Here is a 21,385-nt window from a genome sequence, read left to right on the forward strand (position 1 = left end):
AATTCAATGAAGACTACACATCCAACAAAACATTAAGCCAAGGTTACCTTCTATTCAAGTTAAAGACCTACAGCGAAGATCAAAGTTACGGTGAAAAACCACAGCTTAAAATTCTTAACCTGCTCACAATCTCTAAGACTAAAATTAAATCTTAAATTAAAAAATGTCCTCCTTTCATGGGATATATGCTCCACAATGCCAAAACCATCTTTGGTAACAGAGTACACTATTAAAGGGTCTCTTAATTTTACGATGTAACCTGCACCACACAACAGGTGAAGGCCCAAGGTGCCTGCCAAGCAGAAGAGAATCTGCTACGAAGAGGTCACCTCGATCCTACTGCGTCTCACGGGTTGGCAGGGGAGCAGGAAGATACAGATACTACTGCCGATGAATTCCCGAAGGGACAAGTAACAGAGAAGAGAAGAGAAGAAGAAGGGTGAGGACAACATCATCCCAGGTTATGACACTGACAGCCAGGGACCAAGCTAATACACACACGCAGTGTAAGACAGCACAGGGGTGGCACCTGCATGCACTGTGTGTGTTACCACTTTCTGCAAATAACTGCAAGCATATAAATGATGTAACTTTCTACCTCCTGCAAGTGTTAAACTTGATACCTGAAATTCTCATCTTACACTTCATCTGTCACTCCAAGTATCTCTGTTGGGTACTAGGGGAGAACTCTAATACAACCCTTCATACTTCAGTAAATTTTTAACATACTAACATTGACTTCTAATACCTGAAGACCAAACTGTACCTCGAAGGTAAACTTCAGCTAACACGTCAATGTGTTGCAGTTTCTATGTCAGAGATGCACACTCAAGAGTCCATTTTTATTCTGGCTTAGATTGATAAAATAATTTAAGATAATTCATGTATCTGAACTTATAGGCACTTTATAATACAAATAGCTTAATATTTTGTTAAAGGACATTTTAATACAATAAAAGAGCTGAACCAGGGTGATCATGCTACTATTTTCATTAAATTGTTCCCTAGGAACAAACAGTGCTTTCACTTACCATTTCTTACTAGAAAATCTGAATTCTCCAAATCAAAAATCTTAAATACAGGCCCTCTAAAACAACACCAGTCTATATAAAAGTTTTGTTCTAAAACCTGATCCAGAATAAATGCACAAGTGGAAAGAACTTTTATTAAGTTTTCCAGAAGTTTGTGTTTCTTCTTATAAGTAAAATAAAGTTTAGACATCCAAAACATATTTACTTAGGTATTAACAGAATGTTAACATTATTGAGGACCAAACTGGACATAGACACAGGTTTCAAGGATAGGATCTAGTCAGTGTTCATGATAAAATATGATACTTGTTCATTATACAAGAATTAATGACTATGTAAAAAATACAGATTAACTTACCAGTCTTGAGGCATTAGTTTAAGGGGCTGGTCTACTACTCTGTAAGGAACCGTGACACTAATTGCAGTGCCCCCTGGTTGCATCTGGTCTTTTCTTCTCTGTATGAGAGTTTCATTTTCTCGTTGGCAGCCTTGTTTCTTCTTTTCATCTGATGGGACAAATCTTTAAAAAAAAAAAAAAAAAAATATGAGAAAAGGTCAAATGATTCCATGGAAATCATTTAATGAGAAAAGAAATTATATTTTGAAATTATTTTTTTAATAATGATAGTTTCAAACCAAACACATTATTTTAAGAATAAGCCTGCTCAGCATGTACGGATCATAATGCTTAAAGGGTATGGGTCTTTCCTCAGCATGCCAGATAGAGCCCCAGCTCATTTAGGCCAGAAGTTGGGGGGGTGGGGGTGGGGGTGGTGGGGGTGGTGTGTGCGTGTGTAACACACACAATTTACATTCCTTCATCTAGAACTTAGCATTATATAAACAACCATACTAATCCGATTCCTCAAATGCTTCCTAAGAGAAAAATTTCACTATAAATCACAGGTCACCTGAAGCTGATGTGGCTAGCTAGGTGACTCAGTCTACCCAGGAGCATTACAAAACACCCCCTTCCACATTTGAAGCACCACTCCCATCAAGATACAGAGCATCTGCAACAAACCGGAAAAGTTTCCTCATGCACCTTTCAGTAACCCCCTTCCTCCCTCCCCCAATAGCAACCACGAAATTCTGCTCCCCACCACCATGGATGAGCCCTGCCTGTTCCAGTAATTCACACAAGTGGAATCGTACAGGACTGTACTCTTCTGTGCCTGGCTTCTTTCATTCAGTTTAACGTTTCTGATATTCATCCATGCTGTGTGGCATATTGGTAGTTCATTCATTTTTACTGCTGGGTAAAATCCTATTGTATGAATATGCCACAATTTGTTTATATATTCTTCTGTAATGGACATTTGGGTGGTTCCAAAATTGGAGTTATTACAAATAAAGCTACTATAAACATTCTGGTGTTAAGTCTTTTTGTGGACATATGTTTTCACTTCTCTTATATAAATACCTATGAGTGGAACTGTTGGATCACAGGGTACGTTTAACTTTAAAAGAAACTGTCAGAAAGTTTTGCAAAGTGGGATAAAGTATAAAGAACATCTTAAAGGCATCTCTGAGCTAGCTAGCAAGTAAAGAATTCTTGGGTCAAAGACTGAGTAAAGAAGGGAAGTCAAAGAGGTTAGAATAACACTGTAGACTTCTATCCACGGAAGGCACTGGCAAACTAACTAAACTTGAGCTTTACCTTTTACTGTATTTCACTAGACTTTCGGAAGAGGAAACAAAGCCCATATTCTGCCCAAGGTAGAGAATCTAACAGAAGTCCCTTCTTTCATACAGCTAGGACTCTGAGGGTTAAGTTCAGTATAATGTAAACTAGAAATAAACCCACTGCCCACCCATTTTCCTGCCCTCTCCTCAGCCCTAACCAACACCCTGGAAATTACAATCTCAGAATTGTAAACCAGACCTCACTTGGATTTAAAGCAACAATTAACAACACTGACCACAGTGACTGGTTTGGAAATAAACATGTTAATGAAGCCAGGCCAGTAAGACTTGATCGTAGGATTTTTGTTGGAATTATTGGGAAAAGGGCACTGTCTCTCCACTGTGATTAGTAACCTAAAGTTTCTGATAGCCACCTTTGGCCCTGAAAGGGGAGAACCTCCCTGAGAGATGGAGAGACCAACTCCTCATTACATCATTTAGCACCGAGTTCAACTGAGTCAGAAGCCAGGACTTTTCAGTTACATTGAACCAATAAACTACTTTTTGATAAAGTTACCTGAGTTGGTTTTTAATACTTATAACTAAAGTGCTCTAATGAATACAACCAGAATTGCACAACTTACACGGTGGATGGATATCTGTGATTTAGAGAAATATTCTGGTATCCATTGACTCATCCAATATTTGCAATTTATTTATTGCACTTCATATTCCATAAGTATGAAGGAATGTGGGTGATATGATTAAAGTCATTACTGTTTAAACAAGGATATCTTTACTAAAATAATTTTATTAGTATAAAATGCAAATGAGATGCTAGAGCTAAGTTCCAGATTTATGTTATTATGAAAACAACAATTTTATGGATATTTCCTAGATTAAAAATACAGTTTTCCTTTTTCCTAAATAAAAGTTGGAAAGGGAAAGGAAAAGGAAACGAAAAAAAGAGAAGAATTAACAGTAATATTTAATATTTACTTATAGAAGGGCTAGAAAATTGAAGAATCCTTAGCTTTACATGAACCAAACAGAATCTATGCCAACATGAACTATGGGCTACCTACCGCCAGTACTATAATTGTGTGGAGGAGGTTTCAATTATGCATTAATTACATAGCAAAGCCTCCAGCTGACTCAAACCGTAGGGGAGATGTCAGCTGCAATGAGGTGTTAAACAATGAAGGGAGTGTTTTAAACTTAAAAGAAAAACTAGGCATGCTTTATCCAAAGCATGTAGTCTGTTCAACTGTTTGGCTTCTCTGTAGTAAGGCTAAGAAGAAAGATGCTAAAATTTAGTTGGTGATTTCTATGTACTATTTACTATCTTCATTATAAAGTAGTATTTTATATTATTACCAAATCTATTCTAAGAGGTGGGCAAAAATAAATCTATTTCATATTTATCCTATTGTAGATAAAACATAAAAATATAAAACATAAAAATTCCTTCTTTCCCACAGGAAAAGGTTCACTGAAAATTTCACTCAAAAGTACTAAAGAAAAAATACTATATGGATATGCCTGTATGTGCCAGTTACATAGGCCTTCATAAAGCTACTTAAGTCACAGGCACTTAAAATTCAATTCTGCGTTTGGTAAAACCCGGAATCAGCAAGTATTACAACTTATATTGCTACTTATTTTCACTCAGTCTAAGTTGTGTAGAAGCAGTACCATCTTCTCTTTGGAGCTAAAGTTATTTTTGTTTCCTTTTTAAGAGCTGTCATCGTTATTTTATCCAAAAAATTAAGCACCTGGAAACTTGAGAGTGGGATACAGGTTTCATTTTCATACTTTCAACTAACTTCTACTAATGTCTAGGTTAAAAACCTGCGGTCCTTCCTCCTTCCCCTGGGGTGTGCATCTAATAAGCAGAAGTTCGTATCACTTGTGTTGTTCTTCAACTGAAACTTGGAAGTGGGGAGAAGACAACAATCTGAAACTCCCTTCAAGCTCTTCAGACAAAGCAAAACAATTCATATTAAAAATTAATATAGTAAGAGTTGAGCCAGCCTCGCTATAATTTTCTCTAAAAGATTCAGGTAGAAAAGAATATATATGTTTTAAAAATTATATAAATGACCTATAAAGCCTACAGTACTGAAACTGAAATTTTGTTTTCTCAGAAGAAGAAAACTGAATTACTAATTCTCAGTATTTCTATGTGCTATGAAACAAAGTTTAACAAATTACTTACTTCAGGTCCTGTAGAAGGTCCTTTGCATTAAGCATGGTTATTAAAGAGGTGGTAGCTGCAGGGATTATGATAATGGGTGTTCGAGATCCTGTAAAGACAAAATGTTAAAGGTAGCAAATATGTTATTAAAAGGAGTTATTTTCCCAATTAAAACTTAAATTTTTGTTTGTAAATTTGTCATTTTAACTCTTTTGAGCTAAAAAATAGTTTAAGTCAGCAGTGATATTCAGAATATTTAGTAATCAGGATGACTTGAGTGCTGACTAATTAGAATAGATACCAAGCACAAACGTTTGATCCAATGGCTTGAGCATACTCTCAGCCTTGGTTCTGTAATCTAGCTTGCCCACATTTACTTCTGGAAGTAAGTTCAGGGTCATATGCACAACCTTACCTTTCTTCTGATTTGGGGGAGGTCTGGCTTGAGAAACTGTAAGAAAGAGAAAAATTCAAAAGTTTGAGTGTTATAAAAATCACATTCCTATTTTCAAACTTACAAAGTAAATAAGGCCTAAAAAATTTGTATTTACATATGACTAGTCATAAAATTTCAAAATATATTTCAATCTTCCTAAATAATATTGTCACTTCTCTGTTTCACAAAACCATTAAAATGCCTTAGCATTATTCAACAATCAGTGGTCTCAAGGAGAGTGGATAAACAGCATTGCTAGGACTGAGTGTCTCGTTCATGGACGCTAGGGTCTAGAATAGGAAGCAAATAAGTAATTTCTGAATTAACTGATTCCACTGTAACAAATGCAAAAACAGAGCACTATAAGAGCATATAACATTGGGAGAATGGCTAGGGAAGCAAATTAACTATTTTGGAGGAAAAAGAATGGAATTACTGGGGACTAAGACCTAAAATGTTTACCTTTCTCTTTTTAAAATTGTTTTTTTTGGTTTTATTATTAGCAGAAGAAAACATTATAGGCAACGAGTCATGAGAAGGTCCTTATTCCGGAATTGCCCAAATTATCCGTAATTCTGAATGTATGTTATATAAACATGAATATTCAAATCTTTTCATTATTTGTCTATTTGTTGGCATAATAATGGTAACATTAGCCTAGTTCAAGATTAATATTAATTTTAGGATAGAAAGTGTTGTCTGTTCAATTTTCAGTATTTATTCATACAATAAATTTTTACTGACTGCCTTCTATGTGCCACATGCTGTGCTAGAATTTTTTTTTAAATGACAAAAAATAAAATTCAACAACTTAAAATTCTAATTCAACATCAGTTCTTAGAGATACCACTTTCAAAAGGAAGTACACACATCTTTAGAATATATTCCATTTCAAAAGCAGTAAAATGCTATATTTTGACTAATACTTTGTACTCCTTTGTACAGCTATTTCACTGTGATAAAATATGATGGGAGTCCAGTAGTATTTTTCTAGCCACAGAAAGCAGAGAAAGATAAACACAAATACAAGTTCACATTACATTTATTACAGTGTTCTAATCTTTCTTCTTGCTGAGGAAAAAAATACTAAAACTTCTTTAAATTATTTTTAGAAATAGGACTCATGGAGACGTCTGACGTGTGGATATGGATACAGCTAGACAATGTCATCTGAAATATAATACAATCTCAATATCTGGAACTTCTTGAGGGGTAAAGGAATGGCAGGATGGATAGATACATGGATAAACGGGACAGGAGTTGCTACAAGAATGATTAAGGAGAACAACAAATCATCTTTGGCTGAAATACCACTGATTTGCTAAGGGAGTCCACAATGAACTCTGGAACGTAGGAAAAGATTCACTAAAATCAAGGCTGAGAAGACCTAATAAGAAAAAGACAAAATATAAAACCTCACATACTAAAAATAAAGTCTAGGTGTTTAGTAAAAAATAACTACAATTAAGGATCACGGCAGGGACACTATGATGAACACGCTAAGAATAAGCCTGATTCAAGGGTGGGAGGAGGGAATAGCAGAGTCCACATGGAGAGTGACTGAGAGCACGAGTCTGTGCTCAGAGGATCTCATTCTGCCCCCACTTGTCACTTCCTAGGCAGATCGCCCCACAAGTTGAAATGAATGCCTGCTCAGCTTCAGTTGTCCTCAACTATAAAATAGAGATAACAGTTTCTACATCTCAATGCTGCTACAAGAATCTTAGAAACAAGGCAAGTTAAGTCCTCAGCCAGGTCTTGGCGCATATTTACCACTCACTGAACCTTGTGGTGCAGCTGGTGCTAACAGCTACCGCTTCCAGCACCACCAACACTGCTGCGCCGTCCCCAAACGCAATGACTGGCCTTTTACAAGCTGAGAATAAGCAATTATGGTTGCTATGCTCGATTTCAAATATAATTATATTCTTTACTTAAATATTTACTCACAGCCTATGTACAAGGCACTCTGCTAGGCTCTTATTTTTATAATGATAAATAAACAGAAATAATCCCTGCCCTCAAAGACCCTTCAGTAAAGTAGGGGAGCCAGACCATAACATGTAGGCAAACTAACACATATAAGCAAATTTGAATATGTAACATTAAGGAACAAAAAGAACGTACACTGATATTAAAGTGTCCTTTAGACAGATGCTTAGAAAAAGTCTCTGAAAGGAAATGGCATTTAAGCTGAGATATGAAGGATGAAAAGGAGCCAACTTGCAAAGAACAAGTGAAAGAACAGCCCAGATAAGAGGGAGGAATGTGGGCAGGTGCCAACGGCAGGAAGAAACACGTGCTTGCGGAACTGCAAATGTGCAGACAGATCATGGGGACAAAAGGATGAGTGGCAGGAGATGAGGTTAAAAATATACATAGGAGCCAGTTTACGTAGGGCTTTCTAGATAACGTTAAGTTTGTATTTAAGTGCTGCTGGAAAACTCTAAAACTTTTAAGCCAGAAAGTGACATAATCTGATTCTCACGTCACCCCTTCTGTAAGGGAGGAACAATGAATTCAGATAAGGGATGAAAAGGGGGACGAGAGTGAAAGCAGGAGGCTCCATGAGGACTATTACCAGCAGTCTACAGTGCTGCTATTCAAATTACATGTGGTTAAGGACAAGGTTATTTTTTCTGGTAAACTTTCCAAAGCCAACTGAATAAAATGCAATACAAGGAACTGCTGGAAAACTTGTCCTGTACCTGGATGCTGTGACACTACTGTACTCTCGATTTCTCTATGTATCTTGTAGGGACCAGAAATAAACAGGCCATGGACTATTACTGTAAGATGCACTAGTCTTGAGAAACGGTGGTGGTTTCAACTTGAGTTGTGGTAGTGGAGATAGAGAGAAAATGGATAAACGTGAAACACAGAAAAGGTAAACTTAACAGAACTCCCTGACATATTAGACAAGAGGAATAAGCAAATGTGAAGGATGAATAACTCTAAAGTTTTCGACTTAAAAAGCAGAGTTGACGATGGCGTGAAGAAACGGAAGAATGTGGAGTAAGACATCTTGGGAAAAATACCAGAGAACAAAAGTTTTAAATCAGTTTTAAGATGTCTATGGTAAGTCCAAATGTTAGACAGTTACTATAAGATACCAGAGGTAAGAAGAAACGTCTGAACTGGAGACACAAATTTGAAAATCATCAGCACATAGATTTAAAACCATGGGATGAAGTAATCTAGCCAACACCTCAGTTATACAGTGGACTGGAACGGCCTAAGAAATCTGGTTAGAACACACAGAGGGCTAACTCTCCCAGTCTCACATGAGCAGTAATCAGGTAACCAGAGTTAGAGTTATGGGTAGTCACCTACTCATTTCAGAAGATCTATGAAACAGAAGCAAAGAGTGAAAGCTGGAGAAGTGAAGTATGCACTGTGTATGTATCAGAAAGAGGCGGGGAGAGAAGGAACATGCACAAGAGATTTAAGGATAGTAAGTCCCAGGACTGTAGTTTATCAAAGGGCTGTGCTTCGTAATTCACTGGAAAATACGTGCCTCTTGTTAGTTATATTCTCTAAATGAATGTTTAGAAGTTGGGAATAATTGTTAACACTTTAAAATATTAAATTTATCTAGGGACTTGCCTGACACATTTAGTGCTAAATAAATATTTGATGAAAGAATGAATAAAAAAGAAAAAATGATCAAAAATGGAACACCACCCTTGAGTTCCTACTGCAGGAAAAAAGAATAGGTGGTTCAGTCCCCTATTTCCAAATAATTCAAACTCTACCTAACAACAGCATAGATTCATGCTGTCTCATCTATAACATGTTACACTGCCAGATGTTTTGTGTGTTCACTTTTTTCTATTTTAAAAAGACAATCCAAGTGAACATGCCACATATTATACAATATCCCTCCAAAGCTGAGCAGCACCCAATAAGCAAATACATTTAACATTTCTGCAAAACCGAAGTTCACTCACTAATCAAGACAAATAAAGATGACAAGCTGCTAACAGCCACTCAAGTCAGGTCTTATTGACAAATGAGTACTAAAAACTTACAATCTTTGCTTTTGGAATGGTGGGCTGGGACCGTGGACCTGTCAAAGTCCATTAGCAGGTGAAAGAAGAGGAGATCTCACATGGATAGGCATCAGAACATCTGTTACACTATGAGACGTTTGCTAAGATTACTCTCTATCATTTTAACTGCCGGTGCACCGGGGTAGAACAGCTGAGAAAGGATGTTAGGACGTTAAGAGCTGAAGAGACCCCAAGCTCCTTACTTCACACGTGACCTTCCCCGGCAGCACATAACCGGCTGTAGAACTCAGCCCTCCTCCTCCACTTCACCACACGGCCTGTCTGAACAACCTGGCTGACTCAGGTGTTAGTGCCTCCCCTACTGCCTTCCTTTGTTTGCCAAACGGTTTTGAGAAATTGTGAAATGGAGACAATTACTTATTACACAAAACGGAGTCAGAATCCTCAGTGCCGATTTCTTCTTTTTTTATACTGTTTCCGAATTTCTCATGTGATCTCCTTTAGACTGACCAACTATGCCCTGCCTGCCATCCCTCCCTGTCCTAGAGAAAACAAAATTCTGTGTCTATCATTCAATTGCCTCCACAATATTCCTCTCCTTTGTAGGCTGTATTCTTTGGGTCCAACTCAGTCTGCCAACTCCTATTTCCTTCACTTTTTTTCTTTCTTCCTGAAGAGTTCCTTTAGCTTCTCCTAGTCTCTGGCACTGAATACATGGAAGGCATTCAAATAATATTTACTGAATTTAATTGCTCTTCCTTATACTCTCATAATGGCTTTTGGTATGGTCCTCCCTACTAAAAAAAAAATAGTTTCATGGTCCTGTCATCTGAAATAAATTATATCCAAGGTGCTCCAAATTTTTTAAAATGTCAAAAAAAAAAAAACCAAAAAAACAAAAACACACCACTGTCATTAAAAAAAAAAAAAAAAGTAAATACTAGTCCTGTCAAGATCCAGGACATAGTGAAATAGCCTACAATATCATCCCAACATAACCCTCTTAATATCATACTTTTAAAGTGCTTCCAGAAATATTTAATACTTAGAATCTACATAATTTTAGAATTAGCCTATGTGTGAACATACTACGAGTAAAAAGATAACCAAGTCTCCACTACTGATACTAACAAAGTGAAAAGGAAGAGCACCCAGTTAAATTCCCGCCTGTCTTTCCAACTGTTTTCATTTTCTTCATAGCCACTTTCAACAGCATCGATACTATGCTAAATGCCAAAATAAAACAAATACCAAAATCAAACCCAAAACACCTAAAATGAATACAGCATTGGTATCTACATTCATTTATACAGAGCAATCTTCTCTAGGTACTAGGAAGAGGAAAGAAAAATATTTCTAAAATAATTTCAATATTACCTTTGCTTATTAACACATATATTTTAAAAAATGATTACAGAAACTTATACGCTCAGTAACACAGATATCTGAAATTCTAAACATCAAAGTTGCTTATCGGTCTATTAAAATCATGGTTTTCTGCTTCTACAGGAAAAAACAAAAATCACATCCACGTGTGCTACCATGGAATTCGAACAAGATACTGATGAGGGAATAGGTACGTAATAAATAGCTTTTTACGTTTTTCTAAAATCTTAAAAACATTTTCTTAAAAACTTTCTTTAACTCTTAACTATACCCATTTACTCAAGTAAATGTTCTTATAATATTAGTTTTGAAGTATTTTAAGTAAGATTTCAATTACTCCAAAGCATTATATGTATCAAAAATTTTTACTGTTGTGATTACTATAGGGAAAAGAAAAAGAACAAAAAGTTTTATATTTTCACCTGGTCTTGGTACTGGTTGTGCTGCAGGAGTCTGTGTCTTACGGGCTGACGCACCTTCCTTTAAAAGAATAAAAATTGTTATGTCAACATTCTTTTGCACAACAAACACTTTCATTTAATTACTGCAAAGAAATCTATCTCTTTGTCTCTCCCATCAGTCACTCCACTGAACATGCTATGATCCTAACAACTCTTAAAAAATTTTTTTTAAAACTCCCTTTACCTTTTATGCTATTGGTTGTGAGGTAGTAAGAGAAATCTTTAGTGGAAAATATTCTTAAATTGTTAAAATATACATAAATTGTTACCATTTAGTAGTTATTGTAAGTATGTAATATTTTTCACATGTTCAATGATTTGCTTAATTGCTGACAATTTTAATATTCTCAGAAATAGCATTAACAGTTTCAAAATCAAGTCAATCTTTTTTCCCCTTGAAGAGTCTCAAAATGAATAAATGATATATAATCTCACATTAGAAAGATGTAAAGTGTTACTTTCAGCGCATTAAAAAAACACAAATATTTCAAATTAAATGCCCTTAAAATATTCAGGGGAAATAATCATATTTATAAAGATGAGATCCGTTACATTTAAGAGTGGTTGAAAATATCTTAAAAACTGAATAGCAAATCTCAACTAATTACTAAGCATGTAATACATACAACGAAATATGCTAAGTATTGGAGTACATCAATTATATACTCAGGAAGAGACGCCTCTGAAATGCTTAAGATACTTCAAAAGTTGTCTTTAGCACAACAGTTTCAATCATACTCACTCAATTTCTCATTAAAACATTTTTCTTTATACAAGTGTAAATTTCAAAACAACTACTAACTCTTGGGAGACTTTACTCTAACTGTACTTGAGAGCAGGAAATCTGACAAATATCAGGGAAGGTACGTAGGTCCACAGTAACAAAAATCACTACTACAACCACAGAAGCATTTCTAAAATTAATATTTACAGGATTTCTTTCATCGTATTACATTTTCTTCAAAATTTGAGATTTTACATGGTAAAATCATTTGGAATGGTAAGCTATCCCACAGCATCTTTTTGTTTTTAATGATTATAAAAATGAGTACCAACAGAGAGAATGTATTTCACTTTCAACACAGCGATATTCCTGGCATTCAGTTAAAATGGTAAAGAATATTCCTTACTGCACCAGAGGTAACTAGAAAAAATTCTTTGGGGGGCAAAAAAAAAGCATGTGAGGACAGCAGAACATCCTTTCCCAATATTTTCACTATTATGCATTTAGCTACATATTGGTGTGGTTGAGATTAAGTCACTTTGGATGCTGGTTTTGTGGCTGTGTTAAGTTTGTGAAAATCTGTCAAGCTTACTTACGATATGATCATTTTGCAAGTAAATTACATTCAAGTAAAATTTTAAATGTAAAAAAAGTGAGTCATTATTAAAGTAGAGAGCATATTAAACATTTTACTTCATTATAATGTGCTGAAATTTTCTGATTATATGTTTCTCTAAGTTCACATTAGGGGACATAACTGCTTTTACTCATCTTTGTAAATCGGGTATGCAGAACATAAGGAGACATTCAACAAATGCTTGTAATATTGAACTGAGTCTAGATTAAAAAAAAAAAAACCCGGAAGACAGGGATAATTATTAAACAGAAATCAATTAAAGAGACTTTGGCTTTCTCTCCCAAGTTCCTGTATAAAGAGGAATCAACTAGACATTATATAATATCAAGATTAAGCTTTAACCATATTTCTCATAAATACTGATTCACTGGGCATGGTTTAAGTACAAACAGAAAGAGAAGGAAAATAAAGGAAATGAGACAGGAATAACAACAAGCACCCACATGTGCAGACCTACTCTCCCCGTAACCCTTCTTGATTATATGAGCCATTAAAATCCTTCATCTCATTCTATGCTCCCCCTCAACAAACAATTTTTTGTCTTATTTCAGCAGAATTTCTGTTAACTGCAACCAGAAGAGTTTTATCTAATCTTATCTTCTCAGATTAACTGAAAATTCTGAGTTGCCAAAGTCACCACAATGTAACTTTGCTTCATTCTGGAGGTAGTAAACACACACAAATAAGCTCAAGTGTGTATACACACATATACACACATATGACACTTCAGTAGGCTGTGAGTACCTGGAATGAAAACGAGAAAGACCTTTGCTAATCACGTCATTAGTTTATGGCCATTTCTAGGACTCCCTAGCCAACACTAAGAGCTAAAAGCTCATTCTATTCCAATCTGCATTATTCTGAAATAAATTTGTAGAAGTCATATTCCACGAAGGACCTCAGAAACCACAGAGTCCAATTCCACCACCCTTTACTCTAAAGATGAAGAGACAGAGGTGAAGTAGCTTTTCAAAGGCTACACAGCAGTGTATCTGGCATATATTAAGAAACTGAAATATCAATTGGCACTAATATAAAGTAAACTGACAGGTCTATATATTTAGAGATATTTGGATTAGGGGAAAATACTACTCAGCTGGGAAAAGAAAGGTATCAGCACAAAAACAACTAAAAGAGCTGACAAGTTGTGCTAACTGGAGAGGAAAACCTGCTTTCTCTGGAAAAGTCAGAACCATTACAATTTCACCAAGACCTAAGGCAGTCTGGAAAAGAAGTAACTGATAAAAAGGGATGGGGGATCGGGGAAATAGTGATAGACTCATATTTGCAAAACATAACAAGACAAAACAAAGTAAACTCTTTACAATCCTTCCTTGCCTTCTTTTAGCAAATGAGATAATCTAAAATCTTCTGGTATTAGGAGAGAGAATACTGGTATTTGCTGTTCAAACAAGCAGAAAATAATACCATAATATAAAATATCATAAAAATATTTGTAACAAGTATCAGTATTAAAAAGAATATATATTTAATTTTGAAAAAAGCTGTTTATATGAAACTTAGTAAAATATTGAAAATTCTTAATGCAGAAAACATACAGAATATGTACGCAGATTCTAGGCGTTTATAATCTATACCTGACTACTGTATTTATGACAACAAAAGTAACACGTTTTAAAAAGTAAATAAATACTAATTGAATGCTTCCATGCTTTTGCCTTTTTAAAACTTTATTCCCATGAAATCTGGGATTTGATATTTACAATTCCCAAATACCAGGATTTTTTTCTTGAAGCAAGTGAATTTTTTTACAGTTTTTTATTGAGTTATAGTCATTTTACAATGTTGTGTCTAATTCCAATGTGGAGCACAAAAGCAAGTGAATTTTTAAGTACAAAAAGTATTTTGGAAAAACTGTAAAAAAAGGAAACTGCAACTCTGAGCAAATCACAATGAGGCTGAAAAACACAATAAAGATTTCGGGAGCAAAACATTTACAATTTGTTTTTTCAGACTTGTCACAACCTGGAGGCATACGTATGCACTGTTCGCCAAAAGGGGAAACAGCTGACACCCGGGTAAAGCCCAGCCCACGGCGTCCGTGGGGCGGACCTGGATGGAATGAAGCGAATACCGCGGACAGAGACAGCTCCTGGGGCTTCCCCGGGCTTATGAAAGTCACGTCTACACTGCACTGGGCTCCGGTAAGGGTGCAAGAGCACTACGACTTTAGAGCATGTACATACCTTGACTATAAAATACTTTCGCCCCCGCCACTTGCTCACCTCAGAGGGCGTGATCCGGCAGCCACGCCGCCGCTGCCTGAGGCCCGGCCTGGACGCCGGGGCTGGGGGAGCTGACGGGGGGGCCTGCCGGGGGCAGCCGGCGGGAGGCCCAGGCTGGACGCCGGGACTGGGGGAGCTGCCTGAGGCCCGGCCTGGGGGACCCGCCGCTCTCGGGCGCGGAGGCCGGGCGAGGTGCTCAAGGGAGACGCCAAGGATGGGAACGGGGCTGGGCCCGCCGAGTACCCCAGGCCGGCCGGCAGGGTCAGCAGCTGTGACCTGTATCGGTCGTGGGAGTTCAACGGACGACCCTCAGGGCTCTGGGAGCTAGGAAACGGTGAGTGTGTGGGGCTGGGTATCCCAGGACGGGAGGGAGGGGAGGGGGGTCTGGCTGCGGGAGTCTGAGGCCTGGAGCAGCCTGCGCGCGGGACCCCCGGGTACCCGTCCCTCCCTGGCACTGCCCGCGGTGACTCGGCCCCCAGCCTCTTCTGGTGGCCCGTGTGTGCAGCCCTGGGTCTCCCAAGATTTTACAGTGATCACAGGAGGGATCATCAGGGGACAAACTACAAATTAAATTACAGGCTACCAAATAGAAGAATAAAGTATATAAATTTTTAAAAAATACTTTATTGTTAAAAAATGTTAACCATCATCTGACAAGGCAGGGTTGCCACAAATCTTTGATTTGGGGTGGGAGGGAGCAACACTTGCAAAGCCCAATAAGGAGAAGCACAATTAAAACAAGGAATGCCAGTTAAATATATACACTTGATACCTCTATCAAATTTCTCCTTATGCTATATAATTCTCTATTTACTTGTCTGATTCTCCCAACCAGACTGTCAGTTACTTGAGGTCAGGGACTGTCTATCACACCCTGAATGCCTATTACAGAGAGCCTGGTGCATGGTATATGCTTAATAAATATACATTAAGTAATTAATTAAAACAAATTCATTTGCCTTAGCATTACTAATTCATCACTGTTACACTGTTTAGACTGTTTCAGTGCGTTAAATGAAGATGGTAAAAATATCATAAAAGATTATTGAGAATTAAGAAAAATTCATTTATTCATTCTACATACATTCATCAAGAGCATCAAGTACCGAACAAGAAACCAGCACTGCAGGAGTATAAACAAGAGCAAGGTGGCTCTGCCTTTACGAGGTCTGCAATCTAATGGAGGCCAGTGAATGAATGAATGAATAAAAGCGTAAAAATTAGAAATATAATTACATATGTATTTAGTTATTTTTAATGTGTACATTTGTCCATGTATGTGTGTATATGTCTGTGTCCAGCTCACTGCTCAAAATAAAGAGGGACTAACAACTATTAAACCATCTTCTTTTCATAAAGAAACATTCTCTGTATAAAGATAAGAAAAGAACAAGCATACCAAATTCAGCAGCGTATTAAAATAGATTGTATACCATGAATAAATGGGAGTTATTCCCGAAATGCAAGGATGGCTCAGCATTTGGAAATCAATTAGTGTGATAAATCACATTAACAGAATGAAGGGAAAATAACTTCATGATAAACTTCATGATCATCTCAATTAACGCAGGAAAAGCATTTGACATAATTCAACATCCTTCATGATTTAAAAATAGAAAACTCTCAACAAAACAGGAAGAAATGGAAATTTTCTCAATATCATAAAGGTTATATACAAAAATCCCACAGCTAACATCATACACAATGATGAAAGATTGAAACCTTTTCCCCAAAGATCAGGAATAAGATGTCCACTTTCCCCACTTCTATTCAACATAGTATCTGAAGTTCTAGTCAGAGCAATTAGTCAAAAAAAGAAAGAAAAGAAATCCAAATTTGAAAGGAAGTGATAAAATTATCTGTTTGTAGATGATAAGATTTATATGTACAAAACCTAAAGACTCCACTGGGGTAGGGGGGTACCCAGTTACGACTAATAAACTATTTCAGTAAAACTGCAAGATACAAAATCAATACACAAAAATACACTGCATTTCTATACATGACCAAAGAACAATCTGAAAAAGAAATTAAGATGAGTCCATCTGTAATAGCATTAAAAAGAATCAAATACTCAGGAATAAATTTAACCAAGAAGCAAAAAACATTTGTACACTTAAAACTACAAAATTTTGCTGAAAGAAATTAAGGCCATAAATAACTGGAAAGACATCTATGTTCATGAAGTGCTAGGATTTAACAGTATTAAGACTTCAATACTACCTGATGTGATCTACAGAGTCAATGCAATCCCTATCAAAATCTGAAAGGTATTTTTTGCAGGAAGAGAAACCCATCCTAGAATTCATATGGAATCTCAAGGAAACCCAAATAGCTAAACTAATCTTGAAAAAGAAGAACAAAGTTGAAGGACTAAAGCTTCCGGATTTCAAAACTTACCACAAAGCTACAGTAATCAAAACACTGGAGTATGGCATAAAGACAGCCCTGTAAGACCAACGGGATAAAACAGCCCAGAAATAAACTTTCACATACATGGCAAATTGATTTTTGACAAAGGTGCTAAGACCATGCAATGGGGAAAGTACAGTCTTTTCAATAAATGGTGCTGGAAAAACTGGATATTCACATGCAAAAGAATGAAGTTGGACCATTATCTTACATTATATGTAAAAATTAACTCAAAACAGATCAGAAGCCTAAATTTAAGAGCTGAAACTATAAAACTTGCAGAAAAAACCATAGAGTAAAAGCTTCATGACATTAGGTTTGGCATCAGTTTCATGGATATGATATCAAAAAGTATAGGAAACAAAAGTAAAACTGTACTTCATCAAAATTTAAAGCTTTTATGTATCAAAGGACACCATCAATAGAGAAGTCTACCCAAAAAATGGGAGAAAGTATTTGCAAATCATGCATTTGATAAGGGATTAATATCTCATATATTTAGTTAAAATATTCTGGCTGTGTCTATGAGGATGTTTCTTTTCTTTTTTTTCCTTTTCCTGTTACTCTGTCTAGGAGTGATGACACTAATTATTAGTAAGCATAACATACTTGAAACAAAGAAAAGCACAGAAAATAAAGATTTCCATGTGGGGAAAATGATGCAAGACTTTTTTATTCAGGTACCTCCAGACATAAAGTATTTTCTGTGAGTTATCTTTCCTTCAACCACATATTTATATTCAAATATTCTGGGGTTTATATTTAGGTGTGATCAGAGGAAAAGAGCACTCTAAAACTAACCTTCTGACGTTGCTCAGAAGCATCATTTAGAGCCATTGTGCCTAAAAAGAATTTATTAACATCTTTCACATATTGTCACCCACCTTCAAAATGTATTTAGAAACTAAAAATACGACAGTAAGTATACAGAACATACACATAGTAACAGTATCAAATAATAATTTAAAATATCCAACACAATAAAGTGGAGTTACTGAATCTGAAAACCATTAGTAAGATGGAGTAATGACAAAACACAATAAGCCAAAAACTAAGTCAGAAAGGGAATGCCCAAATCTCCAAAACAGCAATTTGGCCTCAACTTACTATCAAATAAGTCATTTTATTTTTCCTTTTATGAGGATGTTTATGATGAGATTAACATTTGAATCAGTAGAGTGAGTAAAGCAGACTGCCCTCCCAAACATGGATGGGCCTCATCTAATCTACTGAAGGACTGACGAGAACAAACAGCAGAATAGAAGAGAATTTGCTTTCTGCCTGGCTGTCGTCAGGCTGGGACATTGGTATTTTCCTTTCTTATGACTCAGACTCAAACTGGAACTTACACCATTGGCCCTCCTGGTTCTCAGTCCTGAGATTCAGTCTGGAGCTATACTATACCATCGACTTTCCTGGGTCACCAGCTTGCCAACTACAAATCCTGGGACTTTTCAGTCTCCCTAACCACATGTGCTAATTCCTTACTAACTAGCTAACTATCTATCTATCTGTCTGTCTGTCTATCTATCCATCCATCCATCCATCCAGTTATTTTGTCAGCCAAAAACACCTTCGCTTGTAAACTTCGAGAACACGTCCTAGGAAAGTAGTATCAAGCCTCCTGTCACCCTCACTGGGAACCCTAGCTTTAACCAAGAGTATCCCGTGTGTGCCAGATAACAACTGGAAGATTCTAGATGATGTATGCTAAAATTAAACAGCTAGACTACTGAGAAACCAAAGAATATACAAGCAAAAAGGCATACCTTGTTTTATTGCACCTCACAGACAATGCACCTTTCAAACTGAAAGTTGGTGGCAACCATACGTTGTCAGATGATGGTTAGCATTTTTTAATTAAGATATGAACACTGGTTTTTTTAGATACAATGCTATTATCACACAAAGTATACTGTAAACTTAAGTTTTCTATGCAATGGAAAACCAAAAAATCCATGTGACTCACTTTATTAAGATGTTTGCTTTATTAAAGTGGTCTAGAATTGAACCCACATCATCTCTGAGGTAAGTCTTTACTATTAAAGTATTTGCCAAATTACTGCTGATTTTAGATGCTTACAGTTTCCCTTAGTATCATTCGTGTTTTTCTGAATTAAAACAGATAAAGATGTCTACAGTTAACTTTGAAAGAGACACAAAATTTAGCTCTGCTTTCAAGTCGAAAGAAATTCTTAAACACTATGAGTAATGGCTAAACAAGTTTGTGAAAACTGAAGGAAAAGAATAAAGCAGGCAAACACTGACACTTGTGGTCATTCTGAGATTGCTAATTTGCAATCAGCTAATTCCTGCTGTGTAAGTTCGAAGAAAAGTAAAACTGGTTCATAAATCTACTGACTTCAAAAGAAAATGCCAAATTCTTAATAAACACAATAATTTTTTTTCAAAAAGAGAAAACTTTTAATGTTAAATGGCCAAAAATATCCCATTTATCCAAATCTTTTATGTAATGAAAAAGATGTCATCTGATTTTAAGTCAAAACAGTCAAAAGAAATAAACTCCAAGCAAACACTGCTATGCAAAATTGGTGACTGAGTTCAATAAAACTAAAATCGGTATATAAACAACTGTGTCAAATGGAATTTTTCAGAGTATTATGCTGGAAACTACACCTGATCCAAAACATTAAGATTTTCCTCCAGCACTGGAGAAAGACAGGTGAGCACTAGCTGAAATAAATGGCTTGCATTTTGGGGCCAATTGGTCAGACTAATGCAAACAGGAATGGAGACCAACGTAGAGAAACCAGATTCAGGTCTCCCTTCTCACATTACCCAAGGCTATCTGCTCATTATCAGAATGGAAACCACCAACCAAGGTTGAAATGTTCTCTCCACGCCCCCTTCTCGCTCATTCTTTTTACCAGGGACATTTGGTTGGATTTACATAGACAAATAGTGTAATTCCATGAAATTACTTATCTTTACTCTTACATACTGAACAAATCTATACCTGAATAATCATGTAATAATCATTCAAAAACTATTAATGACATAATAAAAAAAGTAGTAATTATTTCTGTATCCCGTAGAAACTAAGGGGTAGGGGCATAGCAAATCCTGTCTTTAAATTCTGACTTCTTGAGAGCTATTCTGGACATGCCCAGAAAAACCCTAAAACCAGCCTGGACAGTTCTGTCCATAATTCACACAGTAATATCCACCTATTGTCCCACCACAGATGCGATATAAAATTAAAAAGTAGACCTATGCAAGTAAAAATTACGACACATTTATAACTATAAAACTTAACGAAGTAACTGCCAGTTTGCTGAGTCTGACAAAGAAACCTGTCACATTTACCAAGGCAGCTTAACCATGGAATTCAGATGTTAAAAGAAACTAGACTAAAGGAAAAGCTTCTACAAGGCTGCCTGTCGTAAGATTTTTACAGTTTCTCTTAGCTAGAAACATGCAGGTTGTTAGAAAAAGTCACTAAAGTAACTTTGATCTCACGTCTGCTGCTTTTCTATACTTTATGTAAAGTTCCTAACCAGCCTAACTTAAACTTAAGAAACAGAATGCAGTTTATCTAAAAGTTAAAGGTAAATTCTGATGAAGTACACAGGTACCTTTTTATCAGTTTTCAGGAGTCTCTTCTGTATAAGCACTTGCCCAATAGCAAGCATGGCTAATATCCCACTGGGAAGTCAGGGGCTACCCCCCAATACTGAGAGGGACACCTAACCAGCAGGCTCCCTATGGAGTCCTCTTAATAACTAAGCTCCATAAGAAATCCAGTGGGGCAAAAAAAAGTCCAGTTAAAGATTAGCCAAAAAGAATTGTTTTATTCTTCCTGGAGAAAGGGCAGGGAATATATCTAAACCATCTTTCTATCTGTAGCATTTATAAGCTGTGCCTAACTGCAAATGTTGGCACAGAGCAGTTAATCGATATGTGTCTGTTGAACAAGCGAATAAAGTGAAAGTATAAATATCCATTTATACTTCTGTGAATGATTTCTGGGTATGCTATGCCTAGTAACAGGAAAAACTTCCCAGTTTCTCCAACAGTGCCATATAGCACAATGGTTAAGAACGGAGCGTAAGGACTTAGATGATCTTGCTTTAATTCCTAGTTGGACTCTTTCTCATCACTAATCATCTGATATTTGGGATAATTACTTAACAGCTCCAAACACTGGTTCCTCATCTTTAAAACAGGTACTACAATAATAAAACTATTATGAAAA

At 36.3% G+C, this 21,385-nt stretch overlaps 1 protein-coding gene across 1 annotated transcript in view; it reads right to left on the minus strand.

Moving 5' to 3' along the window:
* CDC73 (cell division cycle 73) overlaps positions 1 to 21,385 on the minus strand; it is an 81,313-nt gene that overhangs the window by 11,544 nt on the left and 48,384 nt on the right. The window contains exons 11-14 of the mRNA XM_010974038.3: positions 11,112 to 11,169; positions 5,270 to 5,305; positions 4,876 to 4,963; positions 1,390 to 1,551 (exon numbers count right to left, since the gene is read on the minus strand). Of these exons, the coding sequence (XP_010972340.1) occupies positions 1,390 to 1,551; positions 4,876 to 4,963; positions 5,270 to 5,305; positions 11,112 to 11,169 (344 nt within the window). The remainder of the gene's footprint in view (positions 1 to 1,389; positions 1,552 to 4,875; positions 4,964 to 5,269; positions 5,306 to 11,111; positions 11,170 to 21,385) is intronic.

The sequence above is a fragment of the Camelus bactrianus genome, chromosome 23 (genome assembly GCF_048773025.1).
Source record: "Camelus bactrianus isolate YW-2024 breed Bactrian camel chromosome 23, ASM4877302v1, whole genome shotgun sequence".
In the NCBI taxonomy this organism is placed as follows: Eukaryota; Metazoa; Chordata; class Mammalia; order Artiodactyla; family Camelidae; genus Camelus; species Camelus bactrianus.